General features: G+C 39.7%; 4 protein-coding genes across 5 annotated transcripts; all 4 read left to right on the forward strand.

Moving 5' to 3' along the window:
- The first annotated feature begins 339 nt into the window (after positions 1-339).
- On the forward strand, positions 340-6,479 carry LOC103990879 (squamosa promoter-binding-like protein 17). 2 transcript variants are annotated; one of them, XM_009410167.3, is made up of 3 exons: positions 340-1,741; positions 5,485-5,624; positions 5,734-6,479. In XM_009410167.3, the coding sequence occupies exons 1-3, from the start codon at positions 1,353-1,355 to the stop codon at positions 6,333-6,335; spliced, it is 1,131 nt and encodes a 376-aa protein (XP_009408442.2). In that variant the 5' UTR covers positions 340-1,352; the 3' UTR covers positions 6,336-6,479. The 2 variants fall into 2 exon arrangements, with proteins under 2 accessions (XP_009408442.2, XP_009408441.2); XM_009410166.3 differs by having other exon boundaries at positions 346-1,741; positions 5,731-6,479.
- Positions 6,480-7,780: 1,301 nt separating this feature from the next.
- On the forward strand, positions 7,781-11,357 carry LOC135616551 (IRK-interacting protein-like). Its single transcript, XM_065115855.1, has 2 exons — positions 7,781-8,234; positions 9,598-11,357. Exons 1-2 carry the CDS (start codon positions 8,010-8,012, stop codon positions 11,092-11,094), a joined length of 1,722 nt encoding a protein of 573 aa, XP_064971927.1. The 5' UTR covers positions 7,781-8,009; the 3' UTR covers positions 11,095-11,357.
- A 1,754-nt stretch (positions 11,358-13,111) lies between these two features.
- On the forward strand, positions 13,112-16,565 carry LOC103990877 (uncharacterized). The gene is made up of 7 exons (XM_009410164.3): positions 13,112-13,333; positions 13,515-13,615; positions 14,503-14,571; positions 15,107-15,165; positions 15,478-15,538; positions 15,620-15,673; positions 16,031-16,565. Exons 1-7 carry the CDS (start codon positions 13,156-13,158, stop codon positions 16,307-16,309), a joined length of 801 nt encoding a protein of 266 aa, XP_009408439.2. The 5' UTR covers positions 13,112-13,155; the 3' UTR covers positions 16,310-16,565.
- A 433-nt stretch (positions 16,566-16,998) lies between these two features.
- On the forward strand, positions 16,999-17,659 carry LOC103990876 (uncharacterized). The gene has a single exon (XM_009410162.3). It carries the CDS (start codon positions 17,040-17,042, stop codon positions 17,388-17,390), a length of 351 nt encoding a protein of 116 aa, XP_009408437.2. The 5' UTR covers positions 16,999-17,039; the 3' UTR covers positions 17,391-17,659.
- Positions 17,660-19,172: the final 1,513 nt, after the last annotated feature.

Below are 19,172 nucleotides of genomic sequence, written 5' to 3' on the forward strand. Positions count from 1 at the left end.
AATTATTTATATATAATATCATAAATATTTATCGTGACTCATTTAAAATCTTATATAATATATTAAAATATTAATTGATAAAAAGTTTGATAATTTATCATAAGATCCTATGCTCTAATTTCATCTTCATCTTTTATCTTTTGTAAAAAAACAAAAAAAAAAAGAATCTGTATAAATTTTGCAACTATGAGATTAATATGTAGATATTTATATGACTGTGAAGAATTATCAACAATAAAGTACTGCAGAATCTGAATATCTAAGCCGATGAAAACTCAATGTATATAATCTTAATTGAGCAGCCTTTTGGGGAAGAGTTTATCCCCTCTTTTATTTTCCTAACCATTTGGGTATTTTTAAGAGCAGTATGATCACAACAATAACAAATACAAATATTGATCATGAAAACAATTCGTTTGATTAGGATAAGGATGCCAAAGAATTCCTGCGCATTAATTTTGCTCCTCCGCCTTCTTCTTGGCAACAGTCTTCCTCCATGTTCTTCAAGTTTCGATCCAGTGGTCACTCTCCTATTTAGGCAAGAGTCTTTGTACTTTGATCACCGATCCTTTTCCTGTACCTTCTGTTGGGTAACACCACGACCAGCATCATTACCGGAAGTCGAAGTACCGCTGCTCTTGTTCTACCTTCGAGTTCGTTCCGGATCAAGCACATCGACGCCTCAGCACACCTTGCCCAGGCATCGCGCCATGGCGAAGAACTGACGTACTGATTTCAAAGACCCAATCCCAGACTAAGACTTGTAGCAGCGCTGGATTAGCTCAGTCCTTCTCAGTACCGGCCGGACCTTGTTCATGCGCAAACGGGTGAAGTTGAGACTTGAAACTCCCCAGCAAATCTATTCATTTGCTTGCTAGATTTGCCGTCACTTCCCGAGGCAGTAAGAAGTAGGAAAAAAAAAAGCCAGAAGCCTCCATCAATCAAGAGCTGTTTGAGGTACATTCTGCGAGAGGAAAGAATGTGAGAGGCGGAAAAAACCCATCTTTTCAAAGCAGAAAAGTACAGAGATCTGCTTAAAGACTGCTTTTTCCAAGGCCACCCGTCCACTCAAGCAATGCTCTCTTGGAAGACCAAGCAATGCTTATTTCAATTAAAGATTCCACATTTCTTAGCTATCAAACCATCACAATCTCTTACTTTTCATTGCTCCCACTGGATATGTTTGCCAGATTTATCACAGTGCTGTACAGTGGTAGCTTAGGATGGCAGTTGGCAGCTTTATGACGTAGCAGAAGAACCAGGGTCCCTTCTTTTACCCCGCAGGGACTCGTGAGACCTATCCTCTATAGAATCCCATCGACCCTTTTGGTTCCTCTCGGGTGTCGGACTCCATGCAAGGACTGTTGGAGGGGGTTCCAGCAATGGAGATGGGTTCCAGCTCGGTTGGGGTCTCCGGGGCCTCCTCTGGCTCCAGCGACTCCCTCCATGGGCTCAAGTTCGGGAAAAAGATCTACTTTGAGGATGGTGGTGGGAACTCCTCCAAGGATGCCCTGGCTCCGGCTTCTGTGGCGGCGCCACCGCCTCCACCGACGAAGAAAATGAGAGGGGTTGTGAAGGGTGGGCTGCAGCAGCCTCCTAGGTGTCAGGTAGATGGCTGCAAGGTGGATCTCACTGGGGCGAAAACTTATTACTGTAAGCATAAGGTCTGTGGGATGCATTCAAAGGCACCAAAAGTGACTGTTGCAGGCTTGGAGCAGAGATTTTGCCAGCAGTGCAGCAGGTTTGTTTTGATTCAAGCTATTCCCTTTCCTTTTTTATTTTTTCGTTCTCCAAGGTATTGGAGGCTGAAAAAAAGTTTTGTTCTTTTTTGTTCTTCATTTCTATATCTAGGTTTAATTTTATTGTGAAGTTTAGGTAGGAAGATGCTGGGGAAAAGTGGTAGAAGTCTATTGTGAGCTTATTTTAGACCTGATGAAATCTTTTTAAGTTGTTTTGTGGAGACATTTTATTTATTTTCCTTTTTTACTGTCTTTACTTCAATTTACAAGTTGTCTTTGGCAGGTTGATGTTGGACAAATATTTTGGATGTAGTTCAACTGTGTGTTCATGAATGTTTTTGGGTGTTTCATCTTTTGTAGCCTTACTAATAATTACTTAATTTTAACATATTATTAGAATATATTTTGATATTACTATATATGTTCTGTAATTTATAGTTCTTGGATTTGTTTTCTTTGCTTTCCTGGTTATAATTTATTTCCTTTTACCTTATTTTTTACAGCATAGTCTGATATCCCAATATAATTATGTTCTTTTTTGTTTAATGATGCGGTTGATCTAATGTGAAAGAATTATAAGATAAAGAAAAAATGAACAAGTAGAAGAAAAAAGGGCTGTAGGGTTTCTGTTGCTGCTTTTAGTTGACAAAATATTCTTAGCATTGGCCCTGCCTGGCTTTTTTTTTGTTTCATTTATTTGCTGTTTCTATTATTTGCATGATAGGACATTAAAGCACGTGTGATGCCATGGTACTTTGTTCTTGTGGAGTTCTACATATTTAATCTTGGCATCAAAGTGTATTATGATAGTTGTTAGTCTAGCTAATTTGATGCTGGTCTGTGGGGTTTAAAACATTTTTTATAATGGTTGAACCACTCATTTTTATCTTCTATTTCTGATTCAATTTGTAAATGATTTTTTTAATTATAAACTATGGAAGTGTTGTGGAGGAACTTTAACTTTTGAGTTTGTAACAAATCAATGTCTTAATTGATGTACCATGTTAATTATTGGTTTTGAAGAGACTTGGATACAGCCTCTCCTTGTTGGTTTTAAAGTGGACTTATGTGCAACTTCTGCTTGATAGCTTAATCATCTATAAATACATTGCAAAATGATCTTTGGAGCAAATTCTGCTACATGAATATACTCTTCTTGGTGATTGGATTTAAGAATTATGTCATACTGACAATTTAATTGCTGCTATATTTTGTCTCAGGATGTCATTGTTGCATTAATAACTGTTGTTTTCTGAGATTTGGTTCATGTGGCTCTTCTCATATTGATCTTCTTCTCTTGAAAATTATTGGGCTGGTAGTAAATCATAACTGACAGAGAGATTCATGTCGGAGGAACTTTAGGTTATCTTTTCATATTGATCTTCATCTCTTGAAAATTATTGGGCTGGTGGTAAATCATAACTGGCAGAGAGATTCATGTTGGAGGAACCTTGGGTTGACGGGGTATCCCAGAGACATGATCCATCGATTGACTTGCTCCTATAGATGCAAATAATGTTATGATGGAGGAACATGTATTGAGAACGACATTCATGCTACCTATTGGCAGTGGAAGATTCAATCGATCATTTTATCTCTTCTGAATTTGCTTTATTTTAGTTTTCTACTATTAACTTCTAATTCTTTCTTTATGAGCTTAGAAGCTTGGTTTTGCAAATCTCTGAATTATGAAATAAAATGGCCAAGTTTGATCATGTCCATCCTTTTTTTTTCTGCACTTGACTAGTATTGCTGTTTATGGTTGTGATGGTGAAGGATTGGAAGTTTGTTTGACTGAAACTGTGCTAACTTTTGGCATGTAAGAGCATTCTAATTCCATCTGAATCCTGTTCTTATCTTTTCAAAGGATTGCTATGTACAGCTCCTAAATTTGACACATGACCTTGTTAAAGAAGTCTATTAATGGATTCAAGCTTTATAGAGCCTCATAAGTCTGATATCATTGTTTTATGATGTGTTGGTTCATAGAGATTCTGTCTTGTAGGAATATTATACTGTTAAGTCTTACATTCCTTGTGAGATTGTGTGTGGGTCTTCTAGGCACAGAATGGTTGCTCCCTGACTCCAATGTCAGGGTTTGAGTCACAGAAAATACTCTCTCTACATTGAGTTTGTTTTCTGTAAGATTGTGCTTTGACATTGTTTTGACTCTTCAGTGCATGTAGATCACCTGTATGTGAAATTACTTCAAGTTCGATAGGACTTTGGAATCCTTTTCTTTTCTTCCATAGTGAATAATGCCCTCCACAGTATGTTGCTTATCTTCATGTGTTTCACTAGCTTATAGTTTATCTTGATCACGTTTTCTTTTTCATTTTATAAATGCAAATGGATCATATTTGCACCTTTTCTTTTTTAACAAGAAAAAAAAAAAGATAAAGGGTCACTGAAGTGCATATGTACATGATTTTGTCAATAGTCAAGACACTAAGGAAAATGATACAGAAATAGTGAGACAGATTACATTAGTTCTTTCACCCTTTGATCTTTGTGTTAAGATTTAAAGTATTATATTTTAGAGAATTTTAAGATTTTTATCTTTTATCTTTTAAATAAGTTGATTAGATTGAGCTTTAGAGACAAGAGTTGCTTGATTTAAATTGTTATTCTATACTTATAAATAGATGACATATGCATGTGCAGATGCATCCAAGTCTCAAGTGTTCAGGCCTATAGGGCTTAAGTCTAAGAGTAGTTTAAGATATTATAAGTGTTTTTCTCTCTTTTTTTTTCTAGAAGTTCAATATAGTTTTTTTTTAACTTCTGTCTTGGTTTCTTCTTCTTCTTCTTCTATTTGGTCTGATTTTGAGTTAGTAGTTCCTTATTACCACTATTTGAGAAAGGGCTGCACTTGCATGTGATTTCTCTCTTTCTTCACACTTTGCCAACCGATTAGTAGACGACATACTACACAATTCTTAAATTTACGAAGTAACTTTACTGGCTGAGAGAATACAAAATATGTTAACAATGTGTACCGAAACCTATTTTCATACTAATTGAACCTTTGACCTTAGAAACTTTGGTCCTATCATAATTTTCAACAACCTGGTGATCTAAAATAAATTGGTGGTATATAAATCGCTGGTGATCATAATTTTCAACAATCTAAAATTAATTGCTGGTGAATGAGAAAATTTCAACAACCTGCAGAGTGTCTGTAAAGCTGCACATGTGATCTGTTATAACTATGAATATTTTATGAGTCTCCTAAAAAGATTTTTTTAAGATCCTATACTGCATTAATTGTTCTGTGTCGGTTAATCATATATGTTCTATCAAGCTCTGTCGAATTTGTTTTTGGCTGCACCCGGTGTGCCTTCGCTAATGGTTTAAGCCATAATTTCACTAATGGACTGACTATCAAACGATCAATTGTCAACTGAACATCTTAACTAGCTCTTTGTTGACATGAATTTATAATTTGATAGGATTATTGTGAGGAATATCATTTGGATAACATTTAACTTGATCCAAGGAAACTCGAAACTTGTGATGATCATTAACTCCAACTCTTAACTAATTATCTATAAGTTGAACCTGTAACCACCATTAAGAACAAAAATACAAAATTGTTCTCTTACTTCCAAGATTTCGGTATGTATTCTCACTTCATCATCTTTTGTTGTTTCATTTTCATTTCATTCTACTGGTTTTGTGAGCTAGGGATTAGCCAGTCCACCAAGTTATTAATAAATTGTTACTCTGTGATTCCAAAATCTAGGTTTCACCAATTACCTGAATTTGACCAAGGAAAACGCAGTTGCCGCAGACGGCTGGCAGGCCATAATGAACGTCGAAGGAAGCCACCACCTCCTGGGCCATTTGCATCACGCCACTGTCATCATACACCATCCTTCCATGGTCTGAAACATCTTTTTTTTTTCATCACATTTACATGTTTGTAATAAGTTTATTAGATTTCTAGGACTGCGTGTTTCATCATCATGTTTGATTTATTTTGTTATAGAAGAACTTGGCAGAGCCAGAAGCTTTCCAGTTGATTTTAGCTGCCCGAGGTTTTCAACTACCACACGAGATGTTTGGCCGACCATTGCGCCTGGTGATTGGGTGGCTGGCAACCACTGTCTCGGAGTCTTATACCCTCTATCAAGTGGAGCCGTGGTGCATGGGGCTCATCCTTGTATGCATGGACATCTAGAGGGGCCCCTCTACTCCATCACTAAACCTCCGCTCCGTGATTGTCTCTCAGGAGCCTCAGACTCCAGCTGTGCTCTCTCTCTTCTGTCAACCCAGCCATGGAATCACAACACTGCCAGGAACCAGGTTCCGACTATCTCGGTAAGCAGTTGCTTGGACGGCACCCCAATGGCTCGGTCGACCGTATCAGATAATTGCATGACAACATCATGGGGTTTCATTGGTCATGGAGGCAGGCCTAACCCTCAGAATATCCAACACATCGCCAGCGGGGTGGGTAGAGTGGCTGAGGTTGGTGATGGTCAGATTTCCGGCATGCTAGAATTAGCTCGGCATGGCGACGGGCAGTGCCTCCACGGCTCAAGTGGAACAGCATATGATGAATCCGGTCAGGTGATGCGCTGGTCTCTGTAGAACATCCCTTGTCTGCCTTCTCTTGGAGCTATCAAGCATGTGTTTTGGATGTGGACTTGCAATCTTTTTGTATTTTGGGAAGAATAGTGTGGTAATTAATGCAAAACAATTGGATGTTCACAAGTATGTTTGTGTCTCAACTTATTTTGATGCTCTCAGTATGCTACCATTTGTTTTTGGTGTTAAAATATGTTTGGATTATGATGGCTGCTGATCGAAATGAAAATACAACTATTTCTACTACTGAGGAGAATTAATTGGTGTCAACAGTGCGTATTATCCTCTGCTGGTAAATGTAGTTGATAAGGATGATAGATTGGGGAGTGAAACTACTCTAACGTGAACTGCAATCTACTACTATATTGACAGAAGAAATGAATCCCTCGTTCCCAGAATCAATCTCATCAAATGGACCTGTCTCTGAAGAGTAGCCAATGCTACAATTATTATTGAAAGAAGACAGTGTCACTATCTTCTTCATGGAATGGACATTCACATGGTAACAGTTGTGGTCGAGCAAACTGACCATTCATCTCAAGAGTTCCTGTCATATTGTTCTCTTCTGTGAACACGGAAGGACTCTGTTGTGACCATATTGGATTCTTCTTTCTTAACCATCATCTGCTGTCGTTGTCGCCTTGCCTCTCTCTCTGGCTAATCACACCCTCGTCGATAGCTCCTAACATCAACAGGGATGGCGCAGAATTATTATACGGCAGAAGTCTGCAGTACCTACAAGCTTCAATCTTTTGATGTCGCCATGACAGTGAACCTCTCCAGCTTCAAGTTACGACTGCAACGAGTTCAGGAGCTTCTGGGGAAGCAAATGGACGCTGTAAGCTTTAATCTAACTGCTGCTTGCATCCGTCCAATCCTTGATCAAAACAAGAGACAAGAAGGCATGGAATGGGGAGGGCTTTGCCCTTCTTTCCTCCTTGGCTTCGTACAGGTGGAATTGTCTCTTGTTCATTTGCTGACAAGAAGCACTGGGGCTTCACCATCTTGTTGCTTTTGCGGGCAGCTTTCCTTCACACAGATGAAATTGTGGCATTATATGATCGTAAGGTTCCAATAGACCTCTTCGCCGCTTGCCACCAAATGGACAACATTAAACAGCAGACCTCGATCTAGGGCCCATGGCTTCGTTGGCTGATAGTGAAGTCTTGTACTCGTTCTTACGTAAAACCCAGGCTGCTTACTGGCACAAAGTTGGGGAGATAATTTGTCGACCTTTTAATGCGTTGATATATGATCCATAGGTTTGCATGACAGTGTAATGAATGCTATTAGTACTGCCGACAGTGTCAGGATGACTTCATCGCTCTCTCTCTCTCTCTTCAGTGTAGTTACAAGGCTACGGAAGAGAGAAGCAACGACTTGATCTCTACTGTAATCATCTTGCAGTGTTTCAGGTGAAGAAAAGGTAAGAATTCGTCTTGGAGATGCTACTTATGTGGAAAAGAAGCAGAAAACAGTGCATGGTTTGACCCAGCAGACATGGTTTGACCTCTGGGAGATATGTGCAGTTTTACTCCAACGTTAGATTTCCTCTCCCTGTTCCTCCTCATCTAGTCTTGTCGGTCTTCCGTGGAGGTTGGCTTGCTCTACGAGCGTCTTGATCGCTATCCCATCCCATGTCCTATTGAGTTCAGTCACCAGGCGTTTCTGGGCTCCATGGCTTCTTCTACCGCGTCTTCTCAGGCTCATGGAACCGAGAGCGACGATTTCCAGGCGGTCATTGCCAAGACCGCGGAGCTGAGGTCTCTGCACGCGAAGTTGCTACAGAGGCGCAACCTTGGTGGTGGCCCCTTTGTGCTCGGCCCGCCCGTCGGTGCCGCTTCTTTTCTGCGCCACTCTAATCCGCACTCCACCGCCGAAGATTACCCTGTCTTCACACCTGTGAGGAACTCGATGACCTTCTACTTGCCCTTTTACCCCATTTTTCTTGCGATAATTCACAGTAGGTTTGTAGTTCGGCTTGAGCTTGGTGGATTCGTGTTGTTAGCTTGTGCTATTTTGGTACAGTGGAGACGTATCGTAGCAATTTTGGTGTAATTCTTTCATTCTTCTGGTTGCTCACCGACATTGAAATCTTTGTAGCTTCTCCAGCAGTGCTAAGCCTCGTTGTTGGGAACATCACCAGCTAGTATAACTAGACATGTTCCTTGCTTCCCCCATGGAAAAATGAAACAAAACCCAAATAATGATGAGCGGCAAGTCTTTTACCGATTGGCCTTATGGAGAAACTCGTTTTCGATCCATATTTGTATTTGCATAATTTACATTTGGGGGAGTGACGAGCTTTCATTTTCTTGATGTTCTATGTTCCGCAGGTATAAATTCTGTTTGCATCTTTGCAATAGATTTGCTCTTGTTATCCGACTTCATAATAGGAATCCTTCAGAAGAATGAATGGGAATTGGAATATGAAAACTACAGTTCTTCACTAGCAGCCGACATATATCTACAAAGCTCATTATGTTTTCCCTGAGAAAATATTTCTTCCATCACAATTCTTTTTGCCATTTGGATAATTGTAGTTCACTCTTCTTAGGTCGCGATGTGATTCTTTCCGACAGCCCCTGCAGCTGGAATGACCCACTTTATCAATGAAATGGGTTTTTTTTTTTCTTCATATGGATAATATATCATTGCATCAATTAAATTGCGTAAAGTGGTAATTTCGCTACGAAGAGGTAGATTCTGAGTAGCTAATTGGTCATGAAGTTTCATTGTTGTTCTTGGATTTGTAGTGTGTCAAGGATGATAATTGTATTCTGCAATAACAATTGTGAGGGTTTGTTCTCTTTTTCTAAGGGCATATCATCAATTCCCTATTCTTTGAACTCATTTCTTTCCTGTTCTGCTCATCCAATCTTATAATATTCCTCTGGTAACCAAATGACTAGCAGAAAAGTACTGTCGGCTAGACTTAAGTATGCAACTCGTTTTCTCTAAAATTTGTGTCGCGTACCATATTACTTACTGGTATATTGCTATCGGGCATGTTCTTCATTTGTTTCACCTTCTGGTGTTGGTCCTACTAGAATCAAGACTTTGAAGATTCTGAGATCTAACTTGTCTGATCTAATTACAGCTTATCCCTTTTTTTAATTTTCGGCCAACTTACAAGGATCATATTAAGAGATATTGATATTTTGATTTGAATTAATGATGACTATAGAAAAATGTTGTTTAGCTTGTTTCCTAATGTTTTCCTTATTTTTCTTATATAGTGATTTCTATTTTCTGTGTTTGGCAGAGTTATGAAGAAGAATCCTTATCAGGTTTTCACTACATCCGTCCTGAAACCCGAAGCTTATCGGAAACCTGGAGTGCCATTCAGGTAGAAGGCAAAAATGATGCAACAATAAACATAGATGCCCAGAAAAACAAGCAAAATATTTGCTCAAAGAATGAGCATTTATCCAAGAGAAGCTCATGCATAAATCACATTTCCTTTTTGCAAGCTTCGCTGGTGACTGATACCCACATTTCCTCTAGTGGTAGAAGCAGTCCCGGCGAGCATGAAACCATCAAAAAGTGCAACACATGCAAGCCTGTAACCATTAGTAGGGAACCCGAAAGGGAGCACAGGAACCTGAAGACAGTTTTGAGCACGACATCTTTGCATGACACAGGGACATCAAAACATGTGCATACAAAGCACAGAGGGCCTGTTCTGTCATGGTTATTTCCGAAATCGAAAAGGAAACCCAAGCCAGAGATGTTGCCACACCCAATAGAATCTGAAGAGATGTCCCAATTCTTGAATGACTGGGGATTACTTTCATTTGAATCACTGAAGAAGGAACTGCTTGAAGCTAACAAGAACAAGGATGCTGCACTCGCAGAAGTTACAAAAATGAGGTCTTTGTTTGGGGAGCTGCAACAAAAGCTAGTCAATTTGGAAATGTATTGTGAGGAACTGAAGAAGGCCTTGAAGCAGGCAGCACATGTGAAAAGTTGCCAGGTTACGGACAGGCCTAACTTGCCGAAGAGAACAAAAACCAGTGGTTGTGTAAAGGACGAGTTGATGCCCGTCAGCCATGAGGTAATGATGGAAGGTTTCCTGCAGATAGTATCAGAAGCCAGGCTCTCCATCAAACAGTTTAGCAAGATGCTGATCCACCACATTGAAGAAACTGAATGTGATATGATGGAGAAGCTAAATTTGCTTCTCCAACATCAACAGATGTCATCAAGTAAAAAACACTCGAAAGTGATGCTATACCATGTTGAAGCTCTTATAAACCAATGTCTATATCAGGACTTTGAGAACTGCATTTTCCAGAAGAATGGCTCACCAAAGTTTCTAGACCCACAGCAAGAACGCCGGGAGAACTACTCGGCATTCCTTGCACTACGGAACTTGAGCTGGAATGAGGTACTTCACAAGGGAACAAAGTACTACAGCAAAAATTTCAGCACGTTTTGTGACCAAAAGATGAGCTGCATTGCTTCGTTGCTAAACTGGTCGAGACTGTGGCCTGAACAGCTCCTCCAGTGCTTCTTCATTGCTGCCAAATTCATTTGGTTGCTTCACCTGCTTGCCTTCTCCTTCAGCCCACCATTGATGATCTTGCGAGTTGACGAGAACCGAATCTTTGATCCCCTCTACATGGAGGACATTCTTTTGGACAAAAAACGCGCGCATATTGCAGCCCAAGTTAAGATCATGGTTATGCCAGGATTCTACATTCAAGACAAAGTGCTGAAGTGCAGGGTTCTCTGTGAGTCTCTCTCATTAGCAAAGTAATCGATCATCTTTAGTTCTTTCTGATGGAATTTGTGTTCTCATGAGCTGTTGAAACTGGTGTTCCATCTTAAATTTGTGTTGTCCTGTCAGGTACAGGCTTCATAAAACAACTGTAATTTTCGCCTAACAATTGTATAAGTAGTGTGGTACAGATGAAGTGGGACTGAAAGTGATGATAGAATGTATTTGTGTTGTTTTCAGATGTGATAGGTTCTTTCTGCGATCCATTTATGGGAAAATGAAAACATATGTCTGCTTTATCATTTGCAGTTCTTATCAGAGCATCCAATGTCTTCAATGTTTCCTAATTTTTCTCATCAAGCAAGTCAACCTTAGGACATATTGTGTTCAACACAAGACTCCACAATGGACAATTTGCTGGTGAACTATATAGATGTCACTGCCCGTATCTTTCCCTTTTGTGTGATCCAATGCAGATAGTGCTGGGTAGGAGCAGTTTGACATGTGATTGATCCTTGATGTTTGTACCTTCATCACTTTGCTCTTTGTCAACTCAGAATACACGCATCTTGTATGCATGTAGATTCTTAGTTAATTCAGTAGCCTCTCAAATTGGTAACAATCTTATCCATGCTGAAACAAATCTGATTCCATTGTGTCCGTTATACAGCTCAAGCTGATGGATTCAGATCTTTCTTCTGCTTGCCAGATGAACAGGTACAGCTTGCCCGATTCTCCTACTGTCTTCCAGCACAAACGATCGAACTAACATTCACAGCCATAGACATAAAACAGACGAAGGAAAAGCACTTAGACATGGTCCGAACCCATATGTGTAGGACTGTCCAATGTGCCTTCGAGGTAAAAACGTCGAGCTCATGAGATATCACCTGCATAAAGACCAAGATCGGAAGAGGTTTTCCAACCCGATTTCTCTGACGCCTAAATTAGTAACCCTAAGATAGATGAGTGTGGATGTTAGCGGTCAAGTGATCCCCTTTTTATTGTGTTGAAGATGAGGTTTTATATATGATCGTAAAAGGGTAAAATATTTCATAAAATATTCTATAAAGGCAGTCTCTAACCATCTCTAATAACCTCCTTTTAGCCTTTTATCCGTGCAGGCAACAAGGGGAGGATACTCTATAATTGTTTGCCTTCGATTCTTATTCACGTGGGTAGATAGGCGAAGGGTGGCCTCATATTCTCCTTCTACTCTAGACACTACATAAAGGCCACATATCTGATGATAAATGTTCTCCCTATCATTTGTCCCCCTAGGGCATGTTTCGGGGGCTCTCGCAAGAGGGATCCAAAGTGCGACATTTGGTTCATCCGACATATTAAGCTTATGTCTCTTCGATTGGTTCTTCGACTCTACGCATTAGTCGGACACCGACAAGATCAGGGGGTGCTCGACCCACACCTTGAATCGACGATCTTCATCCCTCGACAAAGGGTCGCTCCTCGCCGACGGACTCTTGTCGATAGCAAATCAGGCCTTGCCAACGTGAACTCCACCCTCCTTCGAGCGTGGAGGTTGGCAATGATGGGGGTTGGTTCCTTAATCTCCGCAGCTCGTCAGCGACAAAAAAAGAGGGTTGTGTGCTTGACCTCTGTGCCTCAAACAAAGAAATGGGTCGTGTTTCTCGACCTCCATGTCTCGAGCAGAGGAGGGGGATGGATTTCTCGACCCTCCTAACAAGGGATGCGAATGCTACTAATGACAGTCCATCATCGACATGCCCCTCTTATCATCGAGGGACCCACCTCAAGCATAGAGGGCCTGTGTTCTTCTCGACTTGGTTGGGTTTCTCGACCTACACACCTTGGATGACGGAGGGAGTTGAGTGCCTTACCTATATTCCTTATGTGGAGGAGGGGGTCGAGTTTCCTGACCTCCATGCCTCCGGCGAAGGTCATCTTTATCCGATATATATATATATATATATATATATATATTCCGGTTCTAATTTTGGGCCATTGACAGCCCAAGAGGCAAGAAGGCCTAATAAAATTCCTAATCGGCCCTCCTCTCCTTATCCCTCCCCATCTTTTTTGTTCCTCTCACTCGAAGAGACGCCGTGTTGGGGTGGGGGGATGGGGGTGGGCGGCGTAAGGACCCTCCACCTCCGGTGCTCGCCCGTGTTCCTTCGCCCTCCTCCTACTCGTTCTCCCCGCCTTCTTCGCAAACTCTTTTCCCCACCGAGAACCCTCCAGAAACGGCACTCGCTCTCCTTCCATTCCGCTGCTTCGCCGGAGCCTCTCTCCTACTCGGGTATGCATCCTCTTGAACCCTCAACATACACGCATAGATCAGCTTTGTGTCGTTTCTATTGCTACGTAGCTCAATTTCTGTCTTAATCGTTTATAAAGATGGGAAGACTTGATATGCAAACTAATGAACACATTCTGATATGCTTTAGAAGCTGAAATTTCACTCTTTCGTATTTTGGCAGTTGAAAATGGTAATGCAAACTCTTGTACCAGGTGCACTCCTGGAGTTGTTAATGACATTTCATGCAACAAGCTTCTTCAAGTAGTGCTTGTTTCTCCACAGGTACTTGTGCAAGCTCTCTTATGTCGTCGAGCTATTGCTTTTAACAATCTATCAACTTGTTTCTAATGAATATTGGACATTTTCCTATAATTAGCATTTTGTTGCTTACTCGATTCGATTTAACATGTAGTTGCTTGTTCTAGATTCATTCAAGATTTGTATGTAATTTTAACTCTTGAATTTTGTCCCCAGAAGGATAGAATGTACTGTGTAGACATTATTAGCTATATGATTCTTCAACATGATTCCCACTTGGTGTCCAGCGATTCCCAATTGACTAGCCTGTGACTGGCTTAAAAGGCCAATTTTATCTGATTTAAAGTCGATCAGAGCTTCTTTCCCGTCTGAACATATCTATGTTAGTTATGTTGGAAGACTTGATACTGAATCCAATTTGGCTAATCTAACTAATTTAGATCCTAATACTTATGTCTGATTTTAATTGGATGCTGATCCTGCAAATTTTGGATTCAGCATGTATGGATATCATTCAAACAGAAATATGCCAAGCGTTAAATCTTCTATGCATGTTTTCCAATATGAAATTAATGATTCTTTAAAAGGAACTTCAAATCACCAGAAGTCTCCTGGTGACTACCTGGAAGTTTACATGTGAGTAATATAGAAGATTGGCACAAGCCTCCTTTATCGCTAGTTCTGCCATAATGATTGGTACAAGGAAAATTATTACATGATTTGCTGAAGTAGGTTGAACTATTTCTGTATGGACACTTAATTCTCAGCTATTTTCAGGTTAAAGATTTCTATTTGAAATGATGTCTCGTTTAACCTTCCAAATGCTTCTCTGTGAACCAAGACTAAAGAAGATTAGTTGGGACTACTGGACGAGAACAAAATGTGTTTCTGATGACAGATATGATATGCAGATTCCAGGAAATACAGGGTCCATTGCCAGAACATGTGCAGCATCAGCTGTTGGTCTGCATCTTGTTGGGGTAAGGTTGGTGCGCATTGTCCTTAAAATTGAAATTTTGACTTCAAAATTCTGTGATTATTTTTTCTCTTTATCATGCTATTGATTAATTACTGATGTCACAAACATACATATGAAGAACAGCTGACCATCCTGTGAATTGCGAAGTTTGGATGTCCCCACACAAACGCGCAACCCCAAAGAAAAAAAGAAAAAACAGTAGTAACTAGAGATTTTCTGAATGTGATGTGGGTGGTTTATAAGTCAAGGGAATAGGTTTAGTGATCAGACCACATTGAAAGCATGGAAATATGCACTATTGCATATTGAAGAACAAGAGGAGCTATCCTTTGAACAAGTAAGATGTATGCTGGGGACATGTTTCTTCAAGTATTATCTGATGATAATTTCTTGAAGGGCAATAAAATTGGAACTTCAGATTAGTTATGTTGTCAGAAGGCATGTAGCTGCTGCTGTTAGTTATGGTTTTTTAATTTTCTTTTAATGACTTATATTTGTCCATGTTGCTTGTCACTCACTGGTTCTCTTTCTTCCAGCCCTTAGGATATACAATAGAAGATTCTAAACTAAAGCGTGCTGGATTGGATTATTGGCCGTATCCTGCAGTTATATGGATTATGCAATGTGCTTGTGTGCTTCCTACCTCATGCTTTTTGTAATGTTCTTTAACTGTAAATAAGGAGTGTCAAATTTGAATTTTAAGAACAGAGGAGAAAGTTTTAGTTTATCTTAAAAATTTGTGTAACTAAAGCAGTTCAGGGGACATTTGGACTCATACTTTGCTTGATAACATGTTTGAGTACAATGAAATTCTTTGTAAAATTAAAAATTTATTAATAAAACTATTTAAATCAGATGATAATTAATCATGAGATCAGTTTTCCAAGCTTAAAACTAACTTTAACAGATATGTGGTTGTTAAAGTACACACCTCTTGGGCCGAGTTTCAAGAATATTTCAGACAACAGGTAATTCCTCTTCTAGCTGATGATATCATGACACTCTTTTATCTTCATTTGATCTTTGATGTGTTAATCAACTTGTCTCAGGATGGTGAAAAACGGCTTTTAGCATTCACCAAGAGAGGCACACAGATCCACTCGGTGAGTAGTGAACTGGGTACTTGTAGTGGATCTCTCAAAGTTCTTTTCATATCATAACTACCTTTTCTTTCTGGAGTATGCATTACATCATTGTCTCTTCAAAATGTCAATCATTCCATGGATGATAGCTTTGAATTAAATGCTGGTACCATGGTAGATTCTTAAAGTTTCAGAGATAGTTTAGGGTTCTTATCCTTGGAGTGTCTGAAGGAATATGCACGAGCATTAAATTGTCACTTTTCTAACTGTACTCATAGCTTGCATGTAAGAGTATCCTTGTTTCTGCAAAGCAGTGCTGTAAATTTAGTAGTCTCTTGATCTGGATGCATAGCTTGATCTGCCTCACCCTACCTCCAGGATTTCACCTACAAGCGAGGTGACTGGCTAGTTTTCGGTTCGGAGACTAGCGGACTACCACCTGAAGCTCTGTTTGACTGCAGCGCAGAAGGCCTCGGTGGTGGAACCATCAGAATTCCAATGGTTGAAACATATGTCCGCTGCCTGAACCTCTCCGTCAGTGTCGGAATTGCTCTGTATGAAGCATCCAGACAGCTGAACTATGAGCAGCTTCAGTACCCGCTCTCGAGTGAGGATGAGAGCCAACGATTATTCTCGTCGGAAGATATTTTTGGCTAGTGTGGAGGGAGGGCTCATGTTATGGATATCTAAAACCTTGTGTGTTAATTCCATGTAGCTAGTAGGAACAAAGATTCGAACCAGCAGATATGTTGCTGGAAAATTTTTGCCGACTTGCTTCAAGATGAAGAAGATGGCATATGATCGGCACAGCCACATCACCTTGCCATGCATTGCTGGAAAAGTAAATGATTGGAAATGTATACCTTGACATATATTTCCTTTTTCTTGCTGAAGAATGTACCAATTTGACTTACCATTGTTGCATTTGGTATCTATCTTTCATATTTCTCAAACTGTTACAACAGCAAGGATATGTCCTATTTATTTTATTTTTAATATTTTTTAAAAGATAAATAATGAAGACGAAATATGATATCAAAAGTCAAATGTAGTTGACAATCTTGTTAGATGTTTATAGAGAATTAACTTGACATGTCATGGTAGATATTTTTAAAAACAAATATATGTATTTTAGCATAACAAATTAATAAATATATTAGCATGTTAAATATGAATAATAATATCGTGTACTTTAAATATGTCGAATTAATTATATTTCTCTTTAATCTAAATTTAGGAAAAAGGATTTTTATTTTTCTCTTTGAGATGTGGCCCAGAGAAGCGCTTTGGCCCGGCCCATTTCTAATCGCTTTAACTAGGGCTAAGTCTCGACCGTAACAAGGTGTCTCGGTCATCTTCCTCCATCTCTTACTCACCAGATACCGCGATGGCTCCTCTTCCATCGAAGGCAATCGCGGCGGTGGCTGGCATGGTTCGACAGCGGCTGAGGGCGGCGGTGCGGACCAGAGGCGGCGGCGGGGAGGGGGCTGGGCGGTGGACGAGCCCTGGGACGGAGGAGCGGCCCAAGGGGTACATCTTCAATCGGCTGCCGCCCCCCCCGGGGAAGTCGAGGGAGTGGGAGGACTGGGAGCTGCCCTGCTACATCACCTCCTTCCTCGCCATCGTCATCCTCGGCGTCGGCCTCAACGCCAAGCCCGACCTCACTCTCGAGACCTGGGCCCACCAGAAGGCCCTCGAGCGCCTCCAGAAGCAAGAAACCGCCTCCGATTCTGATTAGGCAGATCGCTCTACCCCTCGGTCTCCCGGTAAAAGCTTCGCCTTGGATCTCGCCTTTTGTTTCTATGATCATCGGAGTATTTGGAGTTTAGGGTTAAATAATATGAAGGGATCACGCGTCTTGATAGGATTCTCTCGAATGCTACAAACAAAGTGGAATTGTGAAACCCTTAATCTGTGTATTTTCCAAGTTTTATGCTTCACCAAATTTAAGATCTTTATCAACTATGGCGTTTAAGAATTTGAATGAGTGTGCAATGGTTTTCTTTAGATGCGCGCTGGCTTAATTTGTTCGCAATGAGATAGTGGATCTGCAACTTTCTCAGATTAAGCAGCACATATCTTTTGATTCTAATGCAAATTCTGTGGATTCCCTTTTATGTTATTGTGTTTGGTTTCAGTTTGCGACCTTCACATTTAATTGTGGATTATAGGTCTTCCATTTGTATATCGGCAACTTATTGTTTTCACTTTGCTCTATATTCTTGTATCTGCTAATTTTAGGACTTAAGATGAGATCACGACTGTAAAATTCACATGTTTCTATCTACACAGGACTGCTCTTAAGGAATTAATTATCGACATAAATATGAAGTCTTTGCCTTTTGTTAATTGAAGGCATGCTAAATTATTGTTTTACCATGAAAGAAATTCCAATTTAGAAATTGAAGAAAAAAGGATATGGAGGACCCATAATGCTATTAGCAAAAACCAGTATTTGTGATTTTGAGAATGGAGATGTTTTGGAGCATAATGAAATGGGTATTAACTGAATATTTTGCAGGTTTAATTTATAGGGAATTGCAGACGAAGTTATGGAACAGTTAAGCGGCCTAATTAACTATGGTATGGTTCACAATAGAAACAGTGACTTTGGTTAAGTGGGCTCGCTAATCTCTTTAACGGATGAATTTGAGAACTTTTTGCAAGCCATCTTAAGTTTCAAGATTATATCTGTCATGAGTTTTTTTAGGAGTAACTTGTCATAACGCGGCAGCAATTTGTGTGTCGGAGATCCAGCTTTTCTGCTGAAAATTTTGTGTGGCCTTCTCAACTTAGAATTATGCTCCATGTCCAATTCCTTATCGATCGTTTTGATTGGTTAGTCTTGAAATATTAGGTTCATATATATAGGTTGGCATTGTTTTTGAGTTACTGTGACTGTGCCATGTTTATAGTGTCCTGAACCCATCGGAACCTATTTAACATTACCTATATTTCACAGTTTCAGTTCAACCTAAAGTCTCCCTTTTTTAGAAGATTTAACTACAGAAGGCTCTGTTGTCGATCATCTTAGTGATGACTGATTTATTCATATCCAACAGATGCAGTTGCTCATGTTATTTGCAGTTAGTTTATGCTTTCAGAATTAGAAACATTTTCAATGCTTTAGTCTCATCTAAACAATAGGGTTGCTCATCTGCAGAGACTTTGGTGAATGCAAGAAAACTTAATGACCCTATTATACGCTGGTCTTTGCTACCATGTGCTTATCACCAATAAGATTAAAAATATTTTTACATGATTTAGGGTTCTCCATGCACCATTGTCTTCTCCCAACAAAAAGGCCTGCTTAACATGTTATTGAATTGATTGAGGATTATGTTTTGTTTGCCTTTTTGCCTTTTGGGAAAATTATAATGCCACTAGGAGATGAGTTAGAGCTGGAAGTGCCTTTATTGTCCCAAAGGAAACTATATATATATATATATATATATATATATATATATATATATATATATATATATATATATATATATATATATATATATATATATATATA

Source organism: Musa acuminata, chromosome BXJ2-7 (genome assembly GCF_036884655.1).
Source record: "Musa acuminata AAA Group cultivar baxijiao chromosome BXJ2-7, Cavendish_Baxijiao_AAA, whole genome shotgun sequence".
Taxonomy (NCBI): Eukaryota; Viridiplantae; Streptophyta; class Magnoliopsida; order Zingiberales; family Musaceae; genus Musa; species Musa acuminata.

Excerpts from the sequence above, each read along its gene's own strand:
- LOC103990879 (XM_009410166.3), top strand. The coding sequence starts at position 1,353 with ATGCAAGGACTGTTGGAGGGGGTTCCAGCAATGGAGATGGGTTCCAGC. Across the intron at positions 1,742-5,484 it reads TTTTGCCAGCAGTGCAGCAG|GTTTCACCAATTACCTGAAT; the intron begins GTTTGTTTTGAT and ends TCCAAAATCTAG. Across the intron at positions 5,625-5,730 it reads TCATACACCATCCTTCCATG|AAGAACTTGGCAGAGCCAGA; the intron begins GTCTGAAACATC and ends ATTTTGTTATAG.
- LOC135616551 (XM_065115855.1), top strand. The coding sequence starts at position 8,010 with ATGGCTTCTTCTACCGCGTCTTCTCAGGCTCATGGAACCGAGAGCGAC. Across the intron at positions 8,235-9,597 it reads ATTACCCTGTCTTCACACCT|AGTTATGAAGAAGAATCCTT; the intron begins GTGAGGAACTCG and ends TGTGTTTGGCAG.
- LOC103990877 (XM_009410164.3), top strand. The coding sequence starts at position 13,156 with ATGGGGGTGGGCGGCGTAAGGACCCTCCACCTCCGGTGCTCGCCCGTG. Across the intron at positions 13,616-14,502 it reads TAGTGCTTGTTTCTCCACAG|ATTCCAGGAAATACAGGGTC; the intron begins GTACTTGTGCAA and ends TATGATATGCAG. Across the intron at positions 14,572-15,106 it reads TTGGTCTGCATCTTGTTGGG|CCCTTAGGATATACAATAGA; the intron begins GTAAGGTTGGTG and ends TCTTTCTTCCAG.
- LOC103990876 (XM_009410162.3), top strand. The coding sequence starts at position 17,040 with ATGGCTCCTCTTCCATCGAAGGCAATCGCGGCGGTGGCTGGCATGGTT.